This window comes from Calonectris borealis, chromosome 1 (assembly GCF_964195595.1).
Source record: "Calonectris borealis chromosome 1, bCalBor7.hap1.2, whole genome shotgun sequence".
Classification (NCBI taxonomy): domain Eukaryota; kingdom Metazoa; phylum Chordata; class Aves; order Procellariiformes; family Procellariidae; genus Calonectris; species Calonectris borealis.
In genome coordinates, this window is record NC_134312.1 from 25,775,286 (window position 1) to 25,801,446 (window position 26,161).

The 26,161-nt window shown below is 37.1% G+C and overlaps 1 protein-coding gene across 1 annotated transcript in view; it reads left to right on the plus strand.

Moving 5' to 3' along the window:
• CADPS2 (calcium dependent secretion activator 2) overlaps window positions 1-26,161 on the plus strand; it is a 331,334-nt gene that overhangs the window by 294,708 nt on the left and 10,465 nt on the right. Inside the window, exons 24-27 of the mRNA XM_075146854.1 lie at window positions 175-249; window positions 3,747-3,830; window positions 3,948-3,980; window positions 13,513-13,620. Coding sequence (XP_075002955.1) covers window positions 175-249; window positions 3,747-3,830; window positions 3,948-3,980; window positions 13,513-13,620 — 300 coding nt within the window. The remainder of the gene's footprint in view (window positions 1-174; window positions 250-3,746; window positions 3,831-3,947; window positions 3,981-13,512; window positions 13,621-26,161) is intronic.

Sequence of the window (26,161 nt, forward strand, 5' to 3'; positions counted from 1 at the left end):
TAAGAAAGTGTTGATTGGGTGGATCGTTTTCAAGGGTTTGTTCTTCTGATGTTCAAAATGATAATTTTAAGTAAATCTGATCTGGCAGGGTTATCAGCTTTGTACCATTTATGACTTATGACAAAAGTGTGTGTTCATATACATGCTAATGCTTTTTTATCTTTTGAAATGCAGCAACAATACCATTCAAAAATAGATGACTTGATTGAAGAAACTGTTAAAGAAATTATTTCACTTCTTGTTTCAAAGGTAAAACAATTTAGATTTTAATTTATAATAAAGCAGAGAAATACATCTCTAATTATTGAACTTCTGAAGTGTCTTTAAATATCACACAGTTTTTTCTGTACACAATGAGATTGGAGGGGACAGCAACATGATTTGTAAATAACAGTCATCCAAATAATATTTAATTTACAAAATTAAATTTTATAACACATTAGGTAAACAATTTCTGTGCAACTTTCTAATTGGATAAGTTTCTCTTCTGTGTTTCTTATAGATAAAAACTGCTAGCAGCTAGCAGAACTGGTAGGACTTGATTATGTCAATATTAGCTTAAGTAATAGCATGTTTTATTTTTTGTTTTATTTTTCACATGAGAACTTTCTTCCTATCACTAAGTAGTATTTAAATTTTGTATTTAAAGATAGACAACATCCAGAGTATCAGTATAGCTTTTTTATGAGATTTTGCTCCACAAACCATTTAATTTAAAAATATTTTATAAGTTGCTATTTCTTGAAATTGACTTTGTAGGTTTTTTTATATTTAAAAAGAAAATATGTTTTGACATGATATAGGTACCTGGAGAATAAGTGAAGAAAACTTAAACAATGTCTTATGTTAGAGGTAGCACCTCTACTCCAGCAAAAGTCTTAAGTGCTTGGTATAAAAGAAAAGCTTTCAGTCCCTAATAGTTTGAAGGGCACAGCAAATAATGATAGAACAGAAAGATTTTATAAGATATTTTGTTATCTATGCATTGCCAACTACCCAGAAATATCTGATTTTCAAAGTAGGAGAAAAAAGCTGTACATTTAAAATTTGTGAGTTAGTGGGAAAAAAATAAGACTGTGGTCATATTTTCATCATGCCTTCATTTTCACTTGTTGGCACAGGGTGGGGGGAGCAGGAATCTCCTTTCGGATTGACACCCACTATGCTTGCACAGGAGTTGAAGAGGAAGGTTTCTGTAGAATTGTTATAGAAGTTTAAGCAAAATGTGTCCACTTACTGATAAACGTGTAAAAACCACACACATTTTTTCTCTAAAGTGAAGTTTTGGTGTAAACGTAACTACAAATGGTTCAACTCAACAGTTTCGAGTTTTACATGCTGCCTGATATCAGTCCGAACTGACCTGTCAGTTTATGGGTTTAGAGTTATTGAAGAGGAAGAGGAGAAAGGGAAATTTAATCAGAGCAAATCATGCTATTGAAGGTTAAACTTTTCATTATTTTTTTTAATATCTGAGATTATAGAAGAAGGAAGAAAACAGTCATATTCCTCCTGAATGTATGTACAAGAAATTCTAGAGACAACTGCCATCAATACAGAGGGATTTGCATTATTAGGTATCACATATACTATTACCAGAGGTTGAAATCTTGGAACAGGAAGCAAATATTCTGATGATCACTGGCTGATCATTAGAAGCTTAACCAGTCTCTCCTCACTTGAGATGTGAAATGCCAATGACATCCTGATTGCTTCTGTTTCAAGGCAGAAAGCCTCTGGAGGTACAGAGGAAGGCTGATGCTTCACTCTTGGTTTTGGCCAGGAAAAATGCACATCAATGTGCATAATATCCATGTGTGTTCATTTTTTTTATCCAATACATTTTCATTATTTTTTAGCCTATGCCTCTGTATTATTTCCTTTGTGTTCCAGTGGAATAAGTGTTTCAGTAATTGTTTTTAGCTGCAAGTCATCTATGAAAATGAAGAGTTCTTTTACTTCAGTGAGACTTTACTTGGTAAAGACTATACTGTGCATTTTGTACGCAAGAGACTTACCAAGCTAAAGCATTTAGCAAATCACAGGAATAGCACAAAACAATGGAACAAAGCACAGTGTGTCTCAGGGTAACCAATTCAGAGAATGTGAGGTATACGCAGAAATGCTCTTAGAGCTTCACAGGTCTGTACACTGAGATCTCAGAAAACAAGTTTCCAGCTTCATAACTAAGCCTTTCGTTTAAATGGACATCCTTGACACTGCAATGTTTTGCTCTCTGTTCTTTTGTGTCCCACTTGTATTGGAACCATTTGTTGGCACTGTGGACACCATGTTGTTTGTGAGATCAGCCCCTTCCATAGCAGATCTTTGCACAGTAAGATTGAACACCCTTCTGCAGAAAGAATCCTTGCCAGTCAGATAAATTGAGTTAAAGTATGAATGGCAGCTTCTCACAGGCATGCAACAGCAAAGCAGAAAGCTGGTATTTGGTCTAATAAAGGAACTGTAATTATACTGTGCATGGGGTGCAGAAACAACTGCCACTCTCTCTCGTGATGTGGTTTTATTCCTTGATCGGCACCTATGTACTGGTGTCTTAATTAATCACTGTAAATATGACAGGTTAGATTGATAAATGACAAATGTAGGTTTGCACTTGCTCCTGCTCCTTGAACTGTTAAGAGCAGGGCTTATTGTAAAGTGATGATCTCAGTTCCTCTGGAGGTGACACTGTTGTGACACTGTTACAGTGCCCATTAACAGCATGCCAGATGGAATTTTGTTCTATTCTCACACTCATAAAATGATATTCGTGGCTGTGGGAATGACTGTGTTGGGAGCAAGGGATGACTTTTAAAACAACCTTTATATAAACTGGAAAGCAATTCATATGTGTAAAACAAATGTGCAGGAATACAACGGCTGACAGTATTTTATGTTACATACCATGAATGACTTGAGCAACATAACATCACAGAAGGACGTGAGAAGGGGATTTGTTTGCTTTAAGGCTAATTTGGGGGAGTTTAAACATTAAGGCTATAATTAATGCAATTAGTAAGATTTTTTTTTATCAGAAATATATTTTGGCAAAAACGCCTTTTCATGCCACTTACTGAGGAGTCCCCCTACTCAGAGAATCGCAGGTGAAAGCATGGGGGAGAGGAACCACACCGCACCAGAGATTTGGGGCCTACATTTTCTTGCCCCTTCTTGGCCATGTAGTATCAGTTCAACAGCACATGCCGTTGCTGAAGATGAGCTGACAGAAAACTCTAGTGCTATTACACTGTTGGGTGAAATCAGAGCTGGGTTTCTATTCAATAGCAAAGATAAGAGGAACATGATATCAAGATCACCACCTCTAACAATTGTGCTCCACCATCTTTGAAACTGTGATCTTAGAAACTGTGATCCTAGAAAATAACGTGTGTTTTCTACCCAAAACACATGCTGAGTACACACACTCCTATATTTAACCACACGTTCTAGAGGCAGTAAAGGGGTGTTGGGTAGCAGGCCCCCATCAGGAGGATTTTTGGGTTGGGTTTCTATTTCTGCAGTGGTTCAACAATGATTTCCATCAGTTCGATCGATAGGTGAAGCTGAGAAAAGAATGTTGTCCTTGATTTCAGCACTTTGTGAGATGGAGAAAGTGAGCAAATTTACGGTTTGCATTGCCCTGCTGAACAATAAAAATCTGAGGAAGAAAAACTCACATTCTCATTCAAAATATTTACTTTTCATATTGTGCATTTAGATTTTTCTCTGTGCTTTTCCTCCAGGTTGTTTCAGTGTTAGAAGGTGTGCTATCTAAATTGTCAAGATACGATGAAGGCACTTTCTTCTCATCATTAGTTTCATTCACTGTAAGTGTTTGGATTCACAATGGTTCTGTTCTTCTTTCTGTGCATAATTCTGAAATTGTGCACAATCTGTAGTGTTAAGCACTTACTGTGTGTTGTTTTATTTTTAATTTTCTAAAGGTGAAAGCAGCTGCAAAATATGTTGACGTTCCCGTAAGTACAACCCTTTTATTTTTTCTAGTGTACATAATAATTCAAAAAATAAGAGTTTCGTTAGCTCACATTTTTTATTGTTGACATTTTGGTTTCCTACAGAGATTCATTATAGCTTTACACAGAGTATTTAAACAGCCACTGCAACCCTCAGAGAGCATTTCATTTCCCTCAAGCAATGAGTAACTCTCAAAGCAAAGCTTAGAAAGGTTATTCTCAATGTACTTTTTCAGCTGTGGAAGAGTGAGGAATGTAACTGAGATACTCTTTTGTAGGGGTCTTTTCATCATTTGGCTAAATTGTTCAAATGTACAGGATAAGCAACAAGTAAAAGCATCATACTTGAATATCCATTATTTATTGATTCCTTACTTCAGGACCCAATCTTGCTTATTTAATCCCTTGCTTGCTAAATCTCTATTTGATTTACCATTGCTTATGCAATGTTTGTGTGGTATAAGTAAAAACTAAAAACGTCAGCTGTTGGAGCTCTTCTATACATAAATGCGAATTTCAGCTATTAGAATATTTTGATTAGAGTATCATAGTAGAACATCTTTTCTTTAAAAAAGCAAGGAAGAAGTTATCAAATATTGTCATTATCACTGTCAATAAATATCCTTTGTTCTCTCGCAAGTGTGTGTTCTCATCCCTTTTTAATGTGATTCTAAAACAATCTTATTTTCCAAGCATAGCAAAAAAATGACTAAAATTATTATGTTAATGACCTTACAAGAAATAAAATTACAAATCTAGAAGAACGCCAGACATGCTAGCCTGTATGGTGGCCAGAAATCCTTTCAGCAGTTCTATACTTAAAAATACAATAATTGGAAGCTTAAATCTTTTTTTTTAAATCCATGCATACTAAATAAAAGGAAAAAACTCTATTTCCGGAATTTGTTATTTTGCTATCTTTATATTTGCTTTATTCATAAGATAACAAATTGTAAATTTCTGTTCAGATAGTGTTTTCAGAATTTTTTTTTGTTTGGTTACGTGTGGACTTTTTCTTTTTGTTGAACTGTATAAATGCTCTTCTGTTTTATAAAAAAGAAAAAAAAGTAGGCTCAATTTTGCATTTGCATTCAAAGGAATGACCTCATATCAAATCCAGTTAGTTTAGAATACCTTTTGTTAATATGTTGTGCTGTGGAGGTGCCCCAAAAGGTCCTTGGTGAGGCACTTAAGACTCAAAAGCTTAAAGAAAAAATTGCTGAGCAAACTAGAAATTCATTGCCTTCTTTCAGGTAACATCAAAAACTCTCCAAATTACATAGAATATCTATGAGAAGAAGATGTCAAAGTCCTTTACCATTGGCCTGGATATGTTGACATTGAGGTTAACGATAAAGATGAGATTGAAAAATACCTTTGCCACGAGCTTAAGGGTATATTGTGAGTCAGGTCACACAGGGATGCACTGCTCCAGAGAGGGGGGAAGGCAGAGCGGGGAGGTGGTTGCTGGAGCCCCGTTGCCTTTCTCATATTCACTGAATGGTGTTGCTTGGCCTGAAGAGACGACCAGATTATAGACAGGCTATCAGGATCCTTGCATGTTTTCAGCTATGCCACACACCTTTCCCACAGCCCAAGATGTGAACCAGGCAATAGTACTACAGTTGTAAACTATAGGTGTAAACTGTACTTCAGGGAGGCTGTGAATCTGACCAAGCAAACATTTTCCAAATTCTGGAGGACATTTTTCCTGGGTTGAGGGAGTTTGATAGGCTGGGGTTTGGTTTTGCTTCTTCACATTCTTCCCCTTTTTGTGAAGATGCAGTTGAGGCTAAGGAGAGCCATTACTGTCACAACTGACAGCGAGTCTGAATAGGGTCTAAAATCACCGTTGTGGAAGTTACAAATTCCAACTGCAAAAGGAGGCTGTAAGTCATCACGTTACAAGGTCATCTCCTGGGCTGACAACTGAAGTGAGAAGTGGAGAGGGGGGCAGCACAGGGTGAGGTATTTACACTGAGCTCTTGGTCGTGTGATGGTAACCTATCAAGCCTGCACTGAAGCTAATTAAATGCCTTGTGTGGCTGTATTTTGAACTGATATGGTTTAAAATCTCTTCTTGTCCCTGCTTACCATATAGCTGCATATATGGAAGTGACTTAAAGGTGACCACAGTAGGTCCTTTCTTTTGATATAGTTGCAAATATGTGCAAAATTGCACTTTGTTAGATGACCACATTCTGCCCCCGTGCCCCACCTCCATTCGAGGATCTCACTGGGTCGCCTTAGCGCTGTCCTTGGGGTCCCTGAAACAGAGCTCTTGATTGCTTGGTGGATCTGGGGGAGAAGGAGGTTGGGGTGGGCAAAAGGCCTTTGCGGTTTTTTTGAGTGTGTGATTTCAACAGAGTTTTTTGATCTTTGATTACCAGGTTCAATATTTGGCAAAGAGAGAAAAATTTGCTGGTTTATAGTGAAATAAGAAGAAACTAACTAGACAAAAGAGATGTTAGATGAAAGAAGAAAATGAAGGTAGTAGTGAGCAGAATGTTTTAGAGAGAGGATGAGAGGTAAAGGGGATAAAAAAGTTAAAAGGTAAATAAAAACAGAAATAAAGGATTCAAAAAGGAGGAGGACATTCTTGGATGATTCTTGGTCATTTTGAGGAAAAGGTTAATTCTATTAATATTGAGAGGGCATTTAGACAATAAATAGTTGGGCACGAAGATGCACGCTCACCAGAAGGCATCCCTCAATTTCTCAGGGCCAGGGTGGGAAATGTAGACACAGAGTTGCAGTTCATTTGGCAGATATGTTTGTAAGAATGTTGCTATCTACCCTTCCATTCATTAATCTTGCCAGAGAATTATGAATAACTCCATCCAAAAAAAGAGTTTCATCTTTTTTTTTTTAACCTGCTTAAGAAAACATTCGACATAAGCCTCCGTTTTTCAGAATGCCCTTTATGAAGTGAGACGTACGCAGTCACAAGGAGCTCTCATTGCTTTCCCTGGCCATTGCTTATAGGGCTATATGGACACTGTGTATGTTTTGGTAATTGAAACACCAACAGAAATACTAAGAGCAGTGCAAAATAACCCAGACTAAGAAAAGTAACAACAATGAAGGCTGATGATTTCCTAAAAATAATAATGAAAAAATCTAGTTGCTATTATGCTCTTTTTGTTGCTAATGGTCACGGTACGCTATGCTCTGAAGTGAAAGAAATTGTGGCTGCTGTGCACGTGAAAGAAACCAAATGTTTGGAGGAAAATAACACAAACATTACAAATATAAGTAGTACGTCAAAGGTGCAGTTTGTTCTCTTGTTAATGCTATGTTTTGATGTTTGGGAATGCAGGAGCTGATTTAGGTTACAGGTTTTTTAAAAAAACAACTCACCCAAATCTGCTATAACTCTCTGTTAGTTTCTCTTAAAGCCCAAGCAATCCTTAGGAGACGTAGAAGTACAACCTGTCTAATTTTTTTCTTTTTTTTTTAACATTCTGTTCACAAAGCCAGTTAATTAATGAGAATAGGGAAAGAATGCAGTAGAATTAAGGGCAAAAAAATGTATATTGTTAATCTCAAATTATTATTATTCCTCAACCATGTAGATAATTTCATTGCGTTCAGTTTCTCATTTTGTAAGTCAGTTTTGCACACAAATAATTGTGTCTCTAGCTGGTCATTTCTACTCACATTTGCCTCATTTACAAATATAACCAGAGCAATTACTCATATAAATTGAGCATCCAGTTACATGCATATTTATATACTGCTTTTTGTTCAGAAAGGTATGTTTAAATCCCTTTGTAGGAGCCAGTAATCTATGCCAGTCATGTAGAGGGCACAGAAGGAACCTAATCCTCCCTCACTTCATGTAGGCCACCTGTCATACCAAGTGCAGAGAGGCCATTTGAAGGACCCAGGCTGACAGCAGTGCACAGCTCGCACAATGCCAGGCCTCTCGCTCCGCTCTTGCCTTTATGCGGGGATCAAAGGTATGAAAAGGGGCCTCACACATGTGCCAGCATTTGACTTATGGGGTCCTGTAGAGGCCAAAGTAGGAACTCTGCCTCCTACCAGGCAGATATACATTGGGACCTTCCAGATACCTCCATTTCCAAATATCACACTTGTATTGTATGGCCTCATTTCGCAGGTTTTAAGAAGCAAATTACTTTTTCTGGGAAATCAGTGTTTATTCAGGTGTGGCCATACTGTGCCATTCATTTACTTGGAGACCTCTGTTTAAAAATAAAGAGCACAGAACAGTCATTATTCTCATGCTCAGGGCTTCTCCTGTCTTCTTCCTCCTCTTCCTCCTCCTCCGTATATCCCAACCTGGGAAATGGCCCTTCTGTTTTCAGATCCATAAAAACAAGCTATTGCAGAATCGGAGGGAAAGCCTTGCATCATCTCTTTTAAGTCAGCAGTGTTTTTGAGATACCTCTTAAATGGAGATCAGAGGGATGGCAGCTAATCAGTAGGAAAGTTAAAATAACATAGTCATTTTGGGGAAAAAGGCATATTTTAATACTTGGTTTTGTCATAGTTACTGTAGTGTTTTGAAGACCTTTTGCACTACAGAATCAAGATCCTGGTGCAAACACCTGCACGCATGTGTTGCCCCGTGAATGCAATGAAACTACAGATATATGAAAAAATATGAAATGCATTGCTTAAATGCTTGCAGAATCACAGCTTAAGTTCTGCATGATAGTTCTCAAAATACACACGTTTACCCTTTGCCAAAGTTGCTTTTTCATCTACAAGAAGATGTATTAGAAGCAGGGAAAATGCGTTGTATTTTTTCTTTTAAGCAATATATTATTTTTCATAACCATGTGAGAATAAAATATTACCTTTATAATAGACTGATTATACAAATGATGCATCTTCCTGCCTGACTTACGTATTTTGATGTGTAAGAAATGAAGGGAGTGATGATCTTGTCATGAGTACAAGTAGTTTCTATTCCAAAAATATTTTAGTGATATTTTAAGTAAGTCTGTCATTCCAATGCCCAAGTGATGAGCCTTGCAGTAGTTAGAGGAGAAATTTCAGGCAGTGAAATTTTCCAACGTGCTCTTTCATTTGGTGATGGACACTGAATAAGGAGCTCCTGTGTTTCTCACAATAGCCCCCTCCAGCTCATCACTCCTTTTCATTTCATTGTTATATCCACGCTGTAGTTAAAACGTCTCCCTCCAGGATGCAGGGGAGGGGAGGGGGGTGGAGAAGAAAGCAAACGCAAAATGGGATGAAGTTTGTTATTATATAGTTAGTCTCCAACATCTGTTCTTGTCTTTGAAAAATGAATGCTTTCACAGGACAGCAACTAGGTAAAACTAGATTTTTTTCTTGGTAATATCAAGAATACAAGTTTGGGTAATACTCTCTGATGCTAGGAAATGTTCTGTGGCAAATGCCAAAGTGAGAATAAACATAACTCAAGTATTTACAAATGTACACGGGTTTTATTGAGATTTGTGGCAAACTGTTGCATTGCAAAAAGCTGTGCAGAAATTTAGATGCGTCTCTCCTGTAGGGAAAGCCTAATATTAGTGGCAGAATTAAGCTTGTTGCAAACAAGCCTTTCAGCAGCAAAATATTTCAACGCCTGGAAATCAAGGCAACGCAGCATTAACGTTGATTAGGTGCCTCAGGCAAATTTTGCCAGTGGGAGCGATGTGTGTCAATCATAATACAGCTTCTACATCATCTTGGAAACTGGAATAACATTAATAGACATTAAATAGACACTACGATAGTGTTTTCCTGTTTAAAGGGGGAAAGTTAAGCTGTTTCTTCTTTATCTGAATTTGTTGCTATGAAAAAGTGCCTGTTGATCTGGACCCACCTACCAGTGAATAGTAAAAGAGACAACCTGCACCTGTGGGATTAGGTGCAGCAGCAGGAAGTAAGAGCACTTGCAGTATGTAATTAACAAGGATTTTTTTTTTTCCCCAAACAGCATGTTCATCTTGCCAGGTTAACTAGTGATTAACCCTAAAAAAGAATGTGCTGAAGCCTACACCCTTGTTTAAACTCATTCACTCGCCAGTGTATTCAGTTACTTGTGTAACCAGCGACAAAGTAACCCTATTTACAACTCTTCATTTCCTGGTATTTTATTTGATGTCTTTGTGTTTCCAGTTTCTCCATTCATCTCTTTGTTTGGTTCTTTTTCATTTTCAGATAGCCAAAACATCTTGTCTGCTGTTCTCAATAAAACAAACCTACAATAACTTTTTATCTATCATATAAAAACACTTTTTTACTTGGGGAAGTTTTCAGACAGAATACGTTTTTTTACACTTATCCGGATAAATATACCAGGTTAAATTCTTCTCCCAAAGATGTGCAAATAAGTCTCTCCCATTAACTTCAGCAGATGTTCCGCCAGAGATTCAGAGGAGCAGAATTTTTTATTTTGGGTATAGAAGTGGAGACTGAGTTGCTTAAGTCTGTCCCATGTTAGTAATGAAATGCCCCCTGTGACAGTTACTTAAAATATGTCTCAGTTTCTATTAGTTTGTCTTTTATGGTACATCCAATTGCTTAATTGTTTTTTTTTTATTCTGTGTTAGCCTGGGATTTTTCTGAAGTTCAATAATCCAAAATAGAGGAATGATACGATCATGTAATCAGAGGTTCCCATCTAATACATAATACCTATTTAAAAAAAAAAAAGTTAAAACATGATATATATAGCACTAAGCCTGTTTTGATGCTTATAATAGCTTTCTTTTCTTCTTTCACATGTTTAGAGAAAACAAATTCAATGCACGCAATATGGAGAGATAATGAAGTATTTGATATGCTATTGGTTCATTCAATGTTTAATATGTGTTTTGCCCACCATGAGCGGAGATGGTTAGCTTGCAATGATTTTGTGAGTTTTTAAAACAGTGTCATACTATTGGAGTACTGATAACTTCCTTACCCAGACATATTTCTAGTGTAGACAGACACTGTTTAAAAGGAAAATTAATTTTTTTTTCCACAGCAATTTCAAAGATAATTATCCTGCACACATTAAAGAAGGATGAAGTGTTTTAAAGAACTGTAATTCTAATTGGTAAATGTCACCAGCTGTTGCAGTTACTCTTACTTGTGTATATTCTTTTAATGATTACACTCCTGTGCCACAAGCTACATGAAAATATATTCACTAGGTGTGAAATTCCCATATGTCGCAGCTTCAAGACTAGGTAAACATCTCAAAGATAAGGGGAGAGTTAATGCTGATGGGAAATGTTATTTTTCTAGCTTTGGCTGTCTGCAGGATGAACATTGAACTTAGTAAAAGAAAAAATTGCATGAATCAGAGAACCGTTAGGTTTTAGCATTCATTGGAAGATTCATTTTTACATTTACTATATATCTCCTAGAACTATAATCAGCCCTTCATTTGTTAGATTATCTCCTTCACATACCCCCCCGAGATTTCAAAATATTTTCCCATTATCTCTCCAAGTTAAAACTAGTCCAGTTCCTATAAACTGCTTATCAAGTTTTAGAACGTACATAAAGTTTCAACGCTGTTTGTATTCTTTTCTACCATCACAAATGAGTATACTAAGGGAATATATGGAGCTTTCTGTTTTAAATCTCCTAAATCACTTTATGATTTAGTTTAATTTAAAAACATTTCTGTCACGTTTTAATGAAGAAGGCACATTTTTATCAATGAAATCTATTGATTTCCTTGAACCAGGTTTTCCAACAGAAAACTGTTTTATCTATTGTAATCTTACAGTTTTATTTCTGTGCTTAGGATCAAGGTGTGTAACTCAAATGTAAATATAAATGGTCCTGCTTTCCTCTTAAGAGTTTCATGTAGGCACGTTTGTATGTGATAAGTTTTTGAAATGAGCTTACATTGCCTCTGGAATGACTAATCTAAATGTGCAGGAGACATTTCAGTTTTTCAGTATAAGTTTTGAAGATGCTAGGAGTGTTAAACCAGGCCATCATTCCTTTTAAGAAATGAAACTGCCATTGATGCACATGTATAAATGAAAAAGAAAATCTTCTTATTTTGGATCATATTCCTATATGTGTCTGTGGTAGATTCAGGAAACAAGAGATGAAGCTTATGATCCAGGAGGGATCTGCAGTTTTGAGGGGAGAATGCTCTCATCCTATTATTGTAATGGCAATTTCTGGACAGGTATTAGTTTGGACATGTTGCACCTTTCCTCCCCTCTTGTGCTCAGATCTGTTTATATACGTTATAATATATTGCATACAAGATAATAAGGAATGAGAAAAATTAAAAGTTATCTGCTTGTAGGCTAGAAAAGAACCCTTAATATAAAATTATATGTAAATATTTTAACTATATGAGCATGTGTATGCATACAAGCCTTTAAAATATGCTAAATATTTTACTCTTGCAGCTTTGTACGTGTGCTGTTTTCAGACAATAACAGCTTCTGAGAAATAGAGATGACTTATGCCTGGGAATTCAGGGACTGGGTATAGCTGCTTTCGTCCTCCTTCCCTGGAGCTGTTAATTATTCTGTGCAGAGTCAGTCTTAGACAAATCTGAATCCTTTATAAATAGCTTTGTGCTAAGGCTTACTGTAAAGTATTATAAAACTTAGCCTTCTTTTGCATGCCATGAACTTTAAAAACTGTTATTTGGGATCATATGATACTTTTACAAACTTGCCCACAGAGGACATTTACAGAAGACTTTCCAAATTGCTTATGTTCATTCTGGGTTCCTGTTAGAGAAAGGTGAACATTTTGTGGCTACAGAGGTCCAGAAGTCCCAGCTGGGCAGGAGAGAGCAGTTTCAGCAACCACTCTGGCTGGTCTGACATAGTATCACATATACACGACATATCCTAGCCTGTCCCGTGTTTGGGAGCGTGGTATGAAAATTATGCGTACTCTGCTATTCATACAGAACATGGATCGGTACCAGAAGGGAAACATTTCAGCCCTTGCTCCTTCCCTAGTCATCCTCTGAGCTGATTGTGCCAGTGCAACAGTTTCAGAAAAACAGGGGTACAGATCTACTCTCATACCAACCTTTTTATGCCGTTGCTCTCAGGCAAATGCTTGAACTTAGTTTGAATCAGAATTAGTAGAAGCTAACCTCAAACACAAAATTCAGCTGTACATTGGAAGCAAATCTGAGGAAATGCAAAAGGAACTGAATGCTTTTTTTAACCATTTTCTGAATGTGATAGCAGGATCTGGACCTTGAGGGTGGACTAGCTATGAGCCTCACTAACAAAAAAGGGGAAAATGTCCAAGTTTGCCATTGATGTTACCAGAGACAAGATTTCATTCCATTACATATGGCAATGTAGGTTTATGACTCAAGGCATCCGAAAATTATAACACTGACAATTTTATTAATAGTGAACTCTCCTGAATTTGGTAACTAACCCAGAATTCACAGCACGTTTAGTAAATACAGTTTATACATGTGTGAACATTGTAACATAATCTCAGTTTTCATTATGTTTAAGTATAACTTCTTACAAGTCTCAGTTGTTGAGTGGTCTATCTCCTTCCCTTCCCACTACTTTCTCCCTTTATGTCTCCACAGAAACCAGGGATGGATCTAGCAGATACCTACATTATGTTTGTTCGACAGAACCAGGATATACTTCGAGAAAAGGTCAATGAGGAAATGTATATAGAGAAGTTATTTGATGTAAGTAACTACCCTTGCAAAGCTTGCTGGTACCACTACTACCTCAGAAGGGATAAGCTGCATTTTGGTGATATTCAACAAGCTGTTCAGATGTTCTTCCCTGTTGATCATTTTTTCTTTTGCTTTTTATCGACCATCTTCAGCTGTCAAGGGTGGCCTTTCTTTAAACATTTTCTGCATGAAACTTTTAAGTGCTAGAAGGTGTAAATAAAATTGGTAGAAGATTATTATTTGAAATAGTAATTTTTCCACTGTGAATAGTCCAATTTTATTCCATCTTTTGATTTTGAATGTGTTAGTGGAGAGAATTGGATTGGTGTGGTTTGTGGACTCCATTGCAGACCTAATTTCCCCAAATAAAGAACTTGTATATGTCACTGCCTGCTCGTATACAGAAAGAGGCCAGTTTTGCCAGGTACATCTACGGGTTTGACTGGTACTTTCATGGAATGACTTTTAGAATTTTGTTTTATGGATTTTTAATTTAAGATTTATAATTTCTTAAAGTTAACCAAACTTTTATTGAATTGTCAAACTTGTTTTCAAAACTCTAATCCCGCTTCTGCAAGTTCAGAGTAATCCTCTTCCTCCTCCTTGAGGCCCACACATTGCTTGCCAGCCTGTATCTTTGCAATAATAATTTCCCTCAGCTTCGATACTGGCTTCTGCATCCTCCCTCCACTCATTCCTTTGCCCTGATTCCACCTCATTTTGTTAGAAATTATCACCTACTCTACCAAAATTTTCTTCATACAAGGCTCTCCTGTAAGGCTACGAGCAACACTCTTGGGCATATTTCTGCTCATTCAAGTTCTGACCACTAATTTATGTCTAGTATGTCCCTTTCTGAGTTGTCTGAAGGAGAAGCTGTAGGCAGCTGAAATTGTATCTTCTGTATAAATTCAAAGCACTACACATGTAAAATATGTCTAAAATAAAAGTTATTTTATTTTAAACTTGGATCAATTTACGTGGCAATGATGTCAGTCACTTATAATTATGTAGGAATTTGAACAGGGGAGGAAGTCATCTCTGGCACTGTGCAATGCAATTTATTACAAAACGAATTCTGGAACATAATACAGACTTTGAAATGTATTTATTTGTGTGTCATCTCCTAAGTATTTTAGAAAGCTTTGCTGGCAGTTTCATTTAATTATGCAAGTTACAGCAAATGTTTTCATAACAGCAATTCACAGCCTTTACTGTGACACTACAGTTGTGGCAGTCACAGAAGGTCCCATAACATAGACTCTCAGCCATGGTATGTCATGTCAGTGTTTGTTGTTTGTTAGACTGGCTGGTCAAAATGAGACTTATCTCTCAGATTTTATATTTCTAGACACTCCCAGGCAGCTTTACAAAAAAAAGTATCATCTGTTTTAATAAGCTAAGTGCTAATATGTGTGAAAAGAATGATTTTATAAAAGCTTTGATGCCCTGCAGGGCTAGAAAAATTATCATCCATCCAGCTGGCACCTTCACAAAGTACTAAAACCATATTAGCAACTTCTGCTTCAGTTTGCTTTTGCACTGAATCTGCAAGCATATGTTTCATTTTCAAGATTCCACTTTTTGTTTTTCTTTGGGGTTATTTTTGCGTATGTTGTAATTTTCTGAATGTTAGTAGAATTACATGCCTAAGGCCAAGTCTAACCCTCACTGGAGAGACCACGTTGACTTTGTTGGTGTAGTGGGATTGGACCAAGCCTTAGGCTATGTCAATAGCAGTAAACTGGCCAGGGCCTGGGCACAGGCCTGAGGACTAGCAGGTGATCATCTGTACCGTTAAGTCACCAGCATGGTTCCTGGCATGATTTTGGGTTAGGCCACCTAGCACTAACCCAAGGACAGAGCCTCAGTACAATTGGGTTAGCATGGGTCAAGGATCTTTTCCAAGTTTGATTTCAGCAATCAAGCTTTTCAGCACAAGAAAACATCTCCTGGATGGATGTAAGCCATGACATAGCACTTGCCTTTGAGACACAAAACCATTCCTCTCTCCTTTACTCAGTAGTATGCATTGTATGGTGTCACGGCCAATGCTTGTAAGGAAAGAAAAAAGATGTACGTGATAAGTATTCTGTATATCAAATATCTATTGTATCTTTATTTTTCTTCATGTATGGTGGTATCACGTTTCTACATAACGTCACACTAGGAGATATAACCAATTGGACACAATCAGATGTATGCACTAACAAATATGTAAGCTCATAGCTTGCAGAAATTAAAAATAAAAGCATCTCACTGTGTTCACTCACCTGTCCTGGGATTAATTCAGATTTAGAACAGTACGACTAAGCAAGATTTTGCCCATGATTTTTGGAAGGGTTTTTTAAATTAGTAGGTACTGTTTATAAATTCAAGTCTATCAAGTTATATTTCAATAGAAATAATAAAATGCGTTCAAGTTTTTAGTAAATATACTTCAAGCCATTCGACTGGCTACAGTTGTAGATCACTGTTGATTTCCCCTTAAAATACATTGTATTTCTATCAGATAAGAAATCATCAGCAAAGCGAAGTAGGAAAAGTGCATGTCTGTGTTTCAGCCAGGGAAACACCTCATCCAGAATAACAAAAAAACCCCGATGTTCTGTATGCTAGAACTGATAGTTATAAATATAGACAAGATCAGGCCTCAGACACTATTTTAATCCAAAAAATTGTACTTACAAACTATTTATGCACAGATTTCATTGACTTGATTAGGGCTGCTATATACTGACAGCTATTACAGTGACCAAGAGAACAGGATGTCTATCGTACGAAGTAATGTAGATATCAAAGAGGATCATTTAAATTGAAGAATGGTATTGATACAAGTAGAAATGTCTGCCAGTGGGTCACAAATATGTTAAGGCTAGAAGTTGGAAAATTTTCTGTCAATCTGAGAAGTCTAGGGAGAAGACAAAAAACATACATCGTTTTATGGCGGTGCTTGATAAGCCTGGAAGAGCACTACCATGCTATACAAAATGTGAAATATCAGGAGAATGGAATTTAAGCTTGAGATACAAATCCTTACATATGAGAGAGGCTCAGATCTTCAGGGGACTTTGAAAGAAAACTGGCCTGCTAGTTTTTTCTGCACCGTTTTTAAACCATTTAAATCATGCTACGCTTCAGTACCTCTGCTGATCATGCAGCAGAACCAATGCGGGTTTTTTTGCCTTCCTTTTCTCTGAATAACTTGTCTTCTGGGTGCATTTCATGCTTCACCTCCTCTGGAAGGGATATAGACAGCACGCAGAACAATATGACTTGGTGCTCCTGGTAGCACTGGTCTCTACAAGGTCAATGTGCCGTCCTTTTGTTCTCAAACTTCACCACCAGATTTGGAGTCACAGAGTTTTTTGCTTGGTCAGTTTGTCAGAGACACTTAGGACTTTTTGTCTTCCTTTGTGGTGTGGGACATGGTCTTCTTCCTAAGATCAGGGAATTTTACCTATCAAATTCCTTCCTGTCACAGGAACTCAGGACATTTATCTCCTACTCTCATGCTGTAGAAGCTTATAGTTGTGGGGTTTTGCTTGTTTGCTTGGGGTTTTTTGTTTGTTTTTAACACTGTAGATCTTAAAGAGCACTAGAAAGGTTTTGTAATGTGTTGTACATGTGGATGGTCTGCAGTAGCTCTGGGCTAAACGTCTGCTCCATGTTCATGACTTCTGTAGGCTTAATTCAATGAATGGTCCATGTGATTCCTTCCAATCCCATACTCCACTGAAGAAAGTTAAGACAATGAAGTTACATTGGGACAAGTTTCTCTAATAAACTCAAATAAAGCAAATTTTTCTACCATTAATGCTGCAGTGACTCAGGTAGATGCAATGTATAACAACTAAATCATGAAGACAGGCACTACAGTGTTTGTTTAATGATTACAATTTTTAATTATGATTAAAAGCATCACCCACTGAAACTTTTTTAATCACTTAAACCAAGAACTTGATTTTTTAAAATAACGTTTAGTAAAATGTTTTAGAAACAAAGTTGCACTTTTTTTTTTTTTAAACCAGTGTTTGAAAAATACTTATTTTGAGAAAGGCTGGAAAGTAACAGTTGGTGAGTGGGAAAATAAAGTATTTAAATAGAATTACACAAACCTAGAATAAATATTACTAATTATTATTAAGGCCCCTTTTATTTATAAAGATAATCTGCTTGATGGATGATATAAGAATATTTGTGCAGCCTATCACAGAACAGTGCTGTGTATCTGATCACAAAATTAACAGATGTAAAAAATATCTGACTATGAAATTCCCATGGGGTCTGGTTCTACATTATCAAAATCAATGGGAATTTTACCATTAACCTCAATAAAACCAGTGCTGTATCCATAAACATGCCAGGTTATCATCACTGACTAGACTTAGAATCACGTTTCTACCTGAATTTTTAAGATGGGACTAATAAGTCTTCCTACTCCTGAGCATTTTAAATTAAATTAGACTTATAAATTAAAAACTGTTTCCTTTGAAACAAAATTGGATTTTGCTAACAAAGATAAGTCATTTTGCATAAAACACTGCCTAAAACATCAATGCAATACTTATTTTCTGTAAGTAATGTAAAGTTCCTAAGTGCCACTTGGGTAGATTCTAACTTTCTTGTACCTGTTAAGTGCACATGAAATGTGGATGTTCTTCTCTGAACACAGAAAAATTCTGTTTCAAACGTTTTCCCTTCAAAACAATTCTTAGTTTATTTGCCGTTAAGAGCATTATCTTATAGGTTATATTTGTGTTGGATCTGTTGTGAAAAACTTACGGTGTAAACAGATGTATGATTCCAATTTTATTAAGACTATATATGCAATGAAATCTTTATGCAATAATTGATTGCTGCTTTGAGAAATAAAGAATGGTTTTAAGAGAACAGTTCTAACGCATCAGTGTTTTACCATTGATACAGCTTAAAGGCTTTCCAATTTTTTTAGGCTCTAACCTGTGCACAAGCGTACCATAAACACACAAAGTAGTCAGAGTGTGCATCCTGGAAAGGTCGGCATTGGCAAACAGGTCCCTTCGTTATCTTGTACAAGATGGCACTTGTTAGTGGATGTTGACTTTGGCCCTGATCGTCCATCTCTTATGGATGTTAAACTGGTGTGGTGTGCCCGAGTAGTCCTGTGGGCATCACAGGGACTGCTCCCGTAGGTGAATGTCCTTGGGGTTGTGGCCTCGTGCAGGGTAACGATTCAACAGGCAGTGTAAGAGATGTTAATGGCAGGGAACTCATACAGCTTGCTTTGGAGTGCAGAAAGATTGAACATCTTTATGAGTAATATAAATGCTTAAGCACTCCAGATTTACATAGCTGCTTTTGGCTTTTGTATTTCAAAAGTTCAGATGTAATGTGATATTCTTTTTCTTGTATTTTGTCTGGAATGTGAATTAAATGCTAGTAGTGTTCCCATATCACAACCATTATTTTCCTTTTCCATTAGTAGCAGGGATGGACGATTTAAGTTCAATGATGTACTTGAGGTTATTTGAGGTGGTAATTATTCTCCAAAGATTACTATGTCATGTACTTCACTCTATGCCTAAATGGAGATATGAAGTACTCATCTGATTCATTTCTATTTGCCATCATATCTGCAAGTACATTTTTAGCAAATGCTTTATTCAATTGCATCATTTCTATAAGTTTTCTGACCTTTTACCAAAAATGTGTTAAAAATGTGCAAATGCTTCTCCCTGGCAAGCAAGTTAATCTTCAGCTGGTGTTACACAGCTAAGAGGAACACATATTTTAAATGTAAGTTTTCTGTACCGACTCCTTGTGCTGTCCATGTCTACCTCAAAAGCACCATTACTGTAGTATTTAATATTCAACAAGGTCTTTCTAGAAAACTTCAATTGTGATTTTTTTTTCCTCATTCTCAAATTGCTTCCTGTCACGTTAATTTTCATAAGTAATCTTCACTTCCATTGTTATGTAATTATTTGCAAGTGTGTGATTTGACAAAAGGTCTACTTTTTGATCTGGATTATATGCCAAGGCAACTTCAGCAAGCAAGTTGAGACTAGGTAGAACTGGTTAAAGGCCACATTTGAATCAAAAGCTGTGTTTGTATTAACCTCTGAGAAACATGAGAGGACCGTGCCTAATTACTTAAAAGAGACTCAACAAAAATGGATTGTAGCTTGTTGATCTTCTTATTTCTTTGATAACTCAGAATAATCTTCAAGAAATATGTGGGCTTCTTTCTCAGATTCTTGAAATTTGATCACAGTGCAAAATTGTCCTTTGGCGCAAACCCAGAAATACACATCTTTGCATGATGCACCTGGACATATGTGGCAGGTCTGGTAGAATCAGCTAATTAACAACACAGGCTTAAACAGGCACCTCATCTGGCAGTGTAGTTAGTTGCCTGATGGTGCTCAGCAGGATTTGGTAGTGCTTTTTATTTTTCTATCCTAATGGTCTGCTGCCCACCTAATTTTGCCTTATTGTCAGCCACTACTTACCGCAGCTTGAGGCCCTCCCAGGAGGCTAAATTATTATCAAAGGATTAGGGAGATGTAGCCTTGCAGCTCTGACATTTCTGATTACTTGTCTATGCCAGAACACTAATTAGCTGTGACTAATTAAGAAAAATGTTCCTGCCATAGAAAACCATTTAAAAGAACTGAGAAGTAGAAAAGCAATTGAAAAGCTGAGCAGTGCTCAGATTTGCCGATGCTCTTTAGATTTTCACCAAAGTCTTAACTCACCTTTAATTATGTCTAATATTTTATAGGGAAAACAGAAAGCTGTTGATATGAGAACCACTCTGCAGTTTTCTCTGGATCTAAAGACATTCCTGTCATTTTAAAACAGTTTGTCATGTCTTTTTTGGTAAAGAAAGAATTTTACAGAAAACCGTAGGCAGTGTCACCAAATGTGGACTAAAAAGTGAATTGTATTAACATGCTCAAATATATGAAACTCTTCCGCAAGATAGAAGCAACATCTTGCAAATTTACTGTTCAAAGACTTTTCAAAGTTCACTAAATTATTCCTGATGTTTTCAAGTAGATTCACCTCATTTTCTGAGATAGAAATCTCTATAAAAGAACAACAGTTCATTTGAAAGCTGAAAAATGTAACCTCCATCTGATTTCATATAGTATATAAGTTGGGGGTTTTTGTTGTTTTTTTTTCTGGAATATGCTGAGAAAAGGAGTGCCCACTCTTGGAGGGTGCTGATTATGCTGCTATCAATCCAGCAAAGCTCAGTACTGTTGAAATCAATAGGACCACAACACACTTAAAGCAAAGCATGTGCTTCAGAGTTCGCTGCTTCGGAATCAGAATATTCAGCACTTTGTAAGCTATTTTACACTGTAGCTGAGAGTGTTTTCTCTAGAGGAAACCAAAACACAATGGCTGGTTTTGATATGTTTTTGATATGATACATTTCCCTGCTTCTTCATTTTTCATGCCATTTTTAATTTCTGAATTCCATCTTGTTGGGTATCAAACAGCCCAAAAAGATATACAAAAGGGTTTTCTGAAGATATTTATGTATCCCATAGTCCAGTCTGCATTTAGTATTCACGGAATGGATGTCTGCCACCTTTTTCACACGAATTTAATCATATTATTTAAATCTTCCCAGCGGGGGAGTAAGAAACTATGAAATAGATATTCTGATATCTTGCTAAAAGAGCTCTTTGGGTATAAAAGGGAAATAGAGAATTATTTTTGGGAGCACTAAATATCATATCCTGATATTCAGAATTTCTTATGCTGTCCTACCCCCTAATTTCCCAGACTTGTGTGAGAAGCTCACTTTTTTTAAAAAAAGAACAATATATAAATTGCTATAAAAAAGCAATTTAAAATATGCATCGTGATTCAAAAGAGGAAAACAAATGGGGAAAAAAATCCCAAACTCAAGATTTTAAAGCCAATCTGATTTTTTTTCTGATGGATTTTATCAATCAGGGGTGGAACTACAAGGGTTTTTTGCTTGTTTGTTTGGGGAGGGGCTATAACATTGGGAGCTTCCAGTACAGTTTCCCCATAGACATTTCTGATCTATACTATTCGTTCATTTGTTTAACTTAGTTAAATGCATCTATCCATCACTAAAAGCAATAACAAATTCTATCGAATAAAAGAGAACTCCTTCCAACATCCAGGCACAATTTAGTCCTTTAACCTTTTTATCCTGCTAGGCACAAAGTAGCAGCATCTCATTCCAGGCGCTGCATTTTTTTTTCCTATCTAGATGGCTTGAAATGTGTCTAGCAACTTAATGGAATCAATTGAGCATGGACAACTATAAAAATATAAAATAGCACTGAAACTTTAGATGAGTTTGTCAGTAAGTGTTAACTGTGGCTGTAGCTTTCACATTCTACGCAGTCAAGAGAAATCAATAAGGATTGTACCATTTATATTGTCTTATCTAATGTTTGTTCACCATGAAGTGCCAGGCACAAGCACCATCTAGGGAATATTGATTTCTTGATGTACTGTAATTCACACACGTATAAACAGCAGGGGAACCTTGTGGTTTCTCAAACCTTACTTGCGGGTTTGATATTTATACTTGTATTTCATTTGGGTCAAGCTTAGCTTAAAAAGGAAAATCAAGCAAAACTCTGCATAAGTGTTCACAAATAGACACACAACCACATTGTTGATCATATTACTAGAAGAATAGTGCCAGAAAGCATAAGAATAATCTAGTTTTACTATAATAAGTCTGGAGTTACAGAAGGAGGTTGCTATGTTGTAAATAGTACCAGGTGAAGATGCTGCAGAGTGCTCCGACAAAGTGATTCATCAGTGGAAAGAGCTTCTTAACCTGTTTGATCACATGGAACTAAAGCTTTGGTGCTGATTTAAATGTGCAAAAGTGTTGACCTATATAGAGATGATTTCCTTTAAATAATTTTAAAGTGTTTCATTGTATATTTTCTTAATATACAGAGCATTTGTACTTACTTTGTACTGTACTAAAAGTGTTTACAATGTGCAAGAAAAATGGTGCAAATAATGAATAGAAAAATCAGCTCCAGAAAAAAAAGCAACGCAGCAGTAAAATCTGCATAGCTGAAAGAGTGCACACAGGCAATAGGGTCAGAGATGGGAAGGAGCAAACCAGGCGCCTGCCCAATCCAAGGACACTTTCTCCAAAGAGGGGAGGGGAGGGGAGAAGCAAGAGGGAGGCAGGAGGCTGGACCTCTGCTCCGCATTAGCGCTGCTCAGTGTGGTGCCCGATCGATGCTGCGTAGGAGAGGAGTGGCTACACCACTGTGCAACTCCCTATCAACTTCACAGCTGCATCCAGCCCTGTCATCTGCCACTACAATAACATACAGCGTAAACGGGTGATATGAGTCCAGATTGCTGAGGTGGAAAGAAACGAGCTGCCTGTAAATATTCACCAGGAGGAACCCAAGATATTTTAAATACTCTGATTAAAATATGTACTTGACCTCATTCCATATGGAGCAGGGAGTCTAAATAGGAGACTCCAGGACAAGAGCTACTAACATGAGTCAGTACCTAAAAGCTATGACAAAGACTTTGGCCCAGCTTTGGTCCACCTCACTTTTGATACAAGGCAGAGACATTAAGAGTATACTCACCTTAAGGGAGAGATGCAGCTCACAGGAGGACTCTGCCACCTCCCTGAATCACCCTTTGCTGATGCCTCACTCCAGGGAGTCTCCAGGGAGTCCCAGCTGATGGGGCAAAAGCAGACGTAGGTGTCTCAGTTGCATGCCTTACATGCAGAGTGAACCTGGACCTTTAACCTTACTAATGTTACGCATGCACTTAGGAAGACTGTGTAGCATTTGTGCAGCTAAGTGCATTCATAAGGTTTGTAAAACTAGAGCCTGATAGCAAGAGGCTAGTGTTAAAACGGGTAACAACTTGGTCATTTTGCATTATGTTCATTTGTTTATTTTGAGGGTCCAAGCTGGTTTTCATTTCAAGGTCACTCAAGTGATGTTCCCCATTCTGTGCCTTGGAGGATGTTTGCAGATATACCCGAACTGCAACACAACACACAGAGTAGCGAGACTGCCAGTGTTTGCTCCAGAGAGTTTTAACACCAGAATAACCTATGGAAGTACTGTTCACAGATGCACTGCGTATCCAGAGTGGAGTAGGGAAACTGTTTGTGCTGTTAGTCTCTCTTGCGGTCATGAGCATTATGTTAGTACCTAGTGTTTAAAATCAGAACAGCAACATGACATATGTCCAGATACGGAAGGGTTATGCATGTCTAATTTTGCAAACTTCCAGTTTCCCAGTGCATCTACCATATGTGAAGAAGCCAGAAAAAAATGAAGGTCACAAACATTATAAAGTAGCATAAATATTGTAAATTGCTGTTTAGCAACCAATATACAATGCGGGGAGAGATGAGTACTGTATATTTTGTATTAAAAGTGTATATTTATTTGTGAATTGGCAGCAGTTCCATAGCAACTAGCCAGCTTCTAATTATAAGCCTAAAATATGAAAAATTGACTTTCCTCCTAAAAGATAAGCTTTTCATATGTTAGATGTTCTTTGCTATTTCGGAACAATATCCTTTTTGCCTAGAAGTTTCAGAGATGCTTAATATGCTTTTAAATGAGCCCCGTTCTCTATTTTCTTCCCGTTACTGATTTCTGAAAACTAGCCTGCCTAATTTGTTTCCTTGTATCACCAAAATATCTCATCTTCACTTGTTTGTCATCTTGAGTCCTGCTGAACGGGGTCTTTCTGTCAAGGTTTGGGTTCCTCTTTCTGTTGAGCTCCTTTCCCTTTTCTGCCAATTGCTTTGGGAGTGATAGTGGGAATCCTTCATTCAAATAGGCAGGGAAGAGACTGACTAGAGACTAAAGTGTTTGTTTCATCATTCTTAAGAAAAACAAAATGTTTTTTGAGCTCTCTGAGAGGTTCATTGGAGTAATGGCACAAAAAAGGCAGAAGGAAACCAAAGAATCCCACTGGAAGGAAGAAAATCTTTCTTCCTTGGCCAAGTAAGGATGCAAGAGGCAAGTTAATAAATCTGCTACGATCACACACACACACACACACAAAAAAAAAGGGTGAAGAAAGAAAAAAAAGAAAAAAAAATATGTGGTTTGTATCCAAACAGAGTTTGTAATTTGAAATGACCCAGCTAAAGAAATCTTGGTCCTAATCCCTTTATCACAAGGAGTATGAGTGTTGAAGCAGACAGTAGTATGTGGTTTCTTTCTCACTTCTCCTTTCCTGGTCCATGTAGCTGTAATTTAGGCTGTGAAAATTTTTGCAAATTCCCAAGCCAAAGTTCAAAACTTGGCTTAGCATTTTTAAGGCCTAGAGGAGGAAGCAAAACACTGACGCTGGTTGAAAGCCTGAGACGTTTCCAGGAAGATGCCTTCATAAGTGGTGCCGAGCATTAGAAATGTAAGACACCAGTGGGTTGGAAGAGGTGTGTGTCAGGAGCTCTGTGCAAAGTAGGAGCACGTGAGGGAACACAGCGCTTGAGAGCATTGCAGCAGAAATGAGTGATACAGCAATAGTGGGACTTTTGGACAGGTCCTTGAATGAAAATGTGGGAAGGAATTGCAGCAAAATGGGGAGCAGAGATAAATAGAGTTTTTTCATATGACACTTAATATTGATTTAATCATTTGCATTTTCCAGATCAAGGGCTTGTAAACATCTGATTTTTGGTGTAGGGAAAAGGCTTCATTTGGATGTACTGCCTGCTAATCCCATGGTTCCAACAAGGCTAACTCCATGGATTTTCCACTCATGCTTAGTTTAATCTTCATTTCTTTCAGTTTTTCTTAAATGAAAATTCCTAGGGGAAAAAAAAATTGCAAAAGGAATAAATCTAGTGGCATCATGGTGACCCCCAAAACCAACAGTATTCTCCTTGAACTTTGTGAACATTTAAGAAAAATGCAAAAGTAAGTCCCCTAAGCCTTCCAGGTCGATGTCTGCATATTAAAGGATACATACTATTATTGGATGAAAGCTAAAGTACATTAAAGTACCGTTTCAGTTTTAATATTTGTATGGATTGTATTTTATGTGTTTTAAATAACAATAACAGTAATGTGTCCTGATAGAGTAAATATACAGGAAGTGAGCATGTAGGTGAAGTAGTGCTCCATCACTGCCCATAAAATGGAGATGCAATTCTAACTCTAAGCACAATCGTAATGTCAGCTGTTTCCCCCATATTCATTTTGCTATGAAGTTTATGCCACATAAATTTTTTCCTCCAGACATAGCAGTGCTTTGAATCAAAAGGTGAAGAAATTTTTCATGTTTCAGAGAAATAATACAAACTTCTTTGATGTCCTAAACAGAAAGATTGTCAAAAACCAAACAGCCAGAAGCATTAGGGTAGCTGTAAGAATAGCCAGGCTATGAGTGTGCTTGAAAATGTTGTATCTGTGGATGGTATAATTTCTATTTCTATAGTCAGAGGCCAGCTAACTGACCATTTGAGCCAACTGAATCTTACTGTCTCTACTGTAGAAGCACATCTCAATAACATAAAATTCTCTGTTGATTCAGAACAATCATGCTG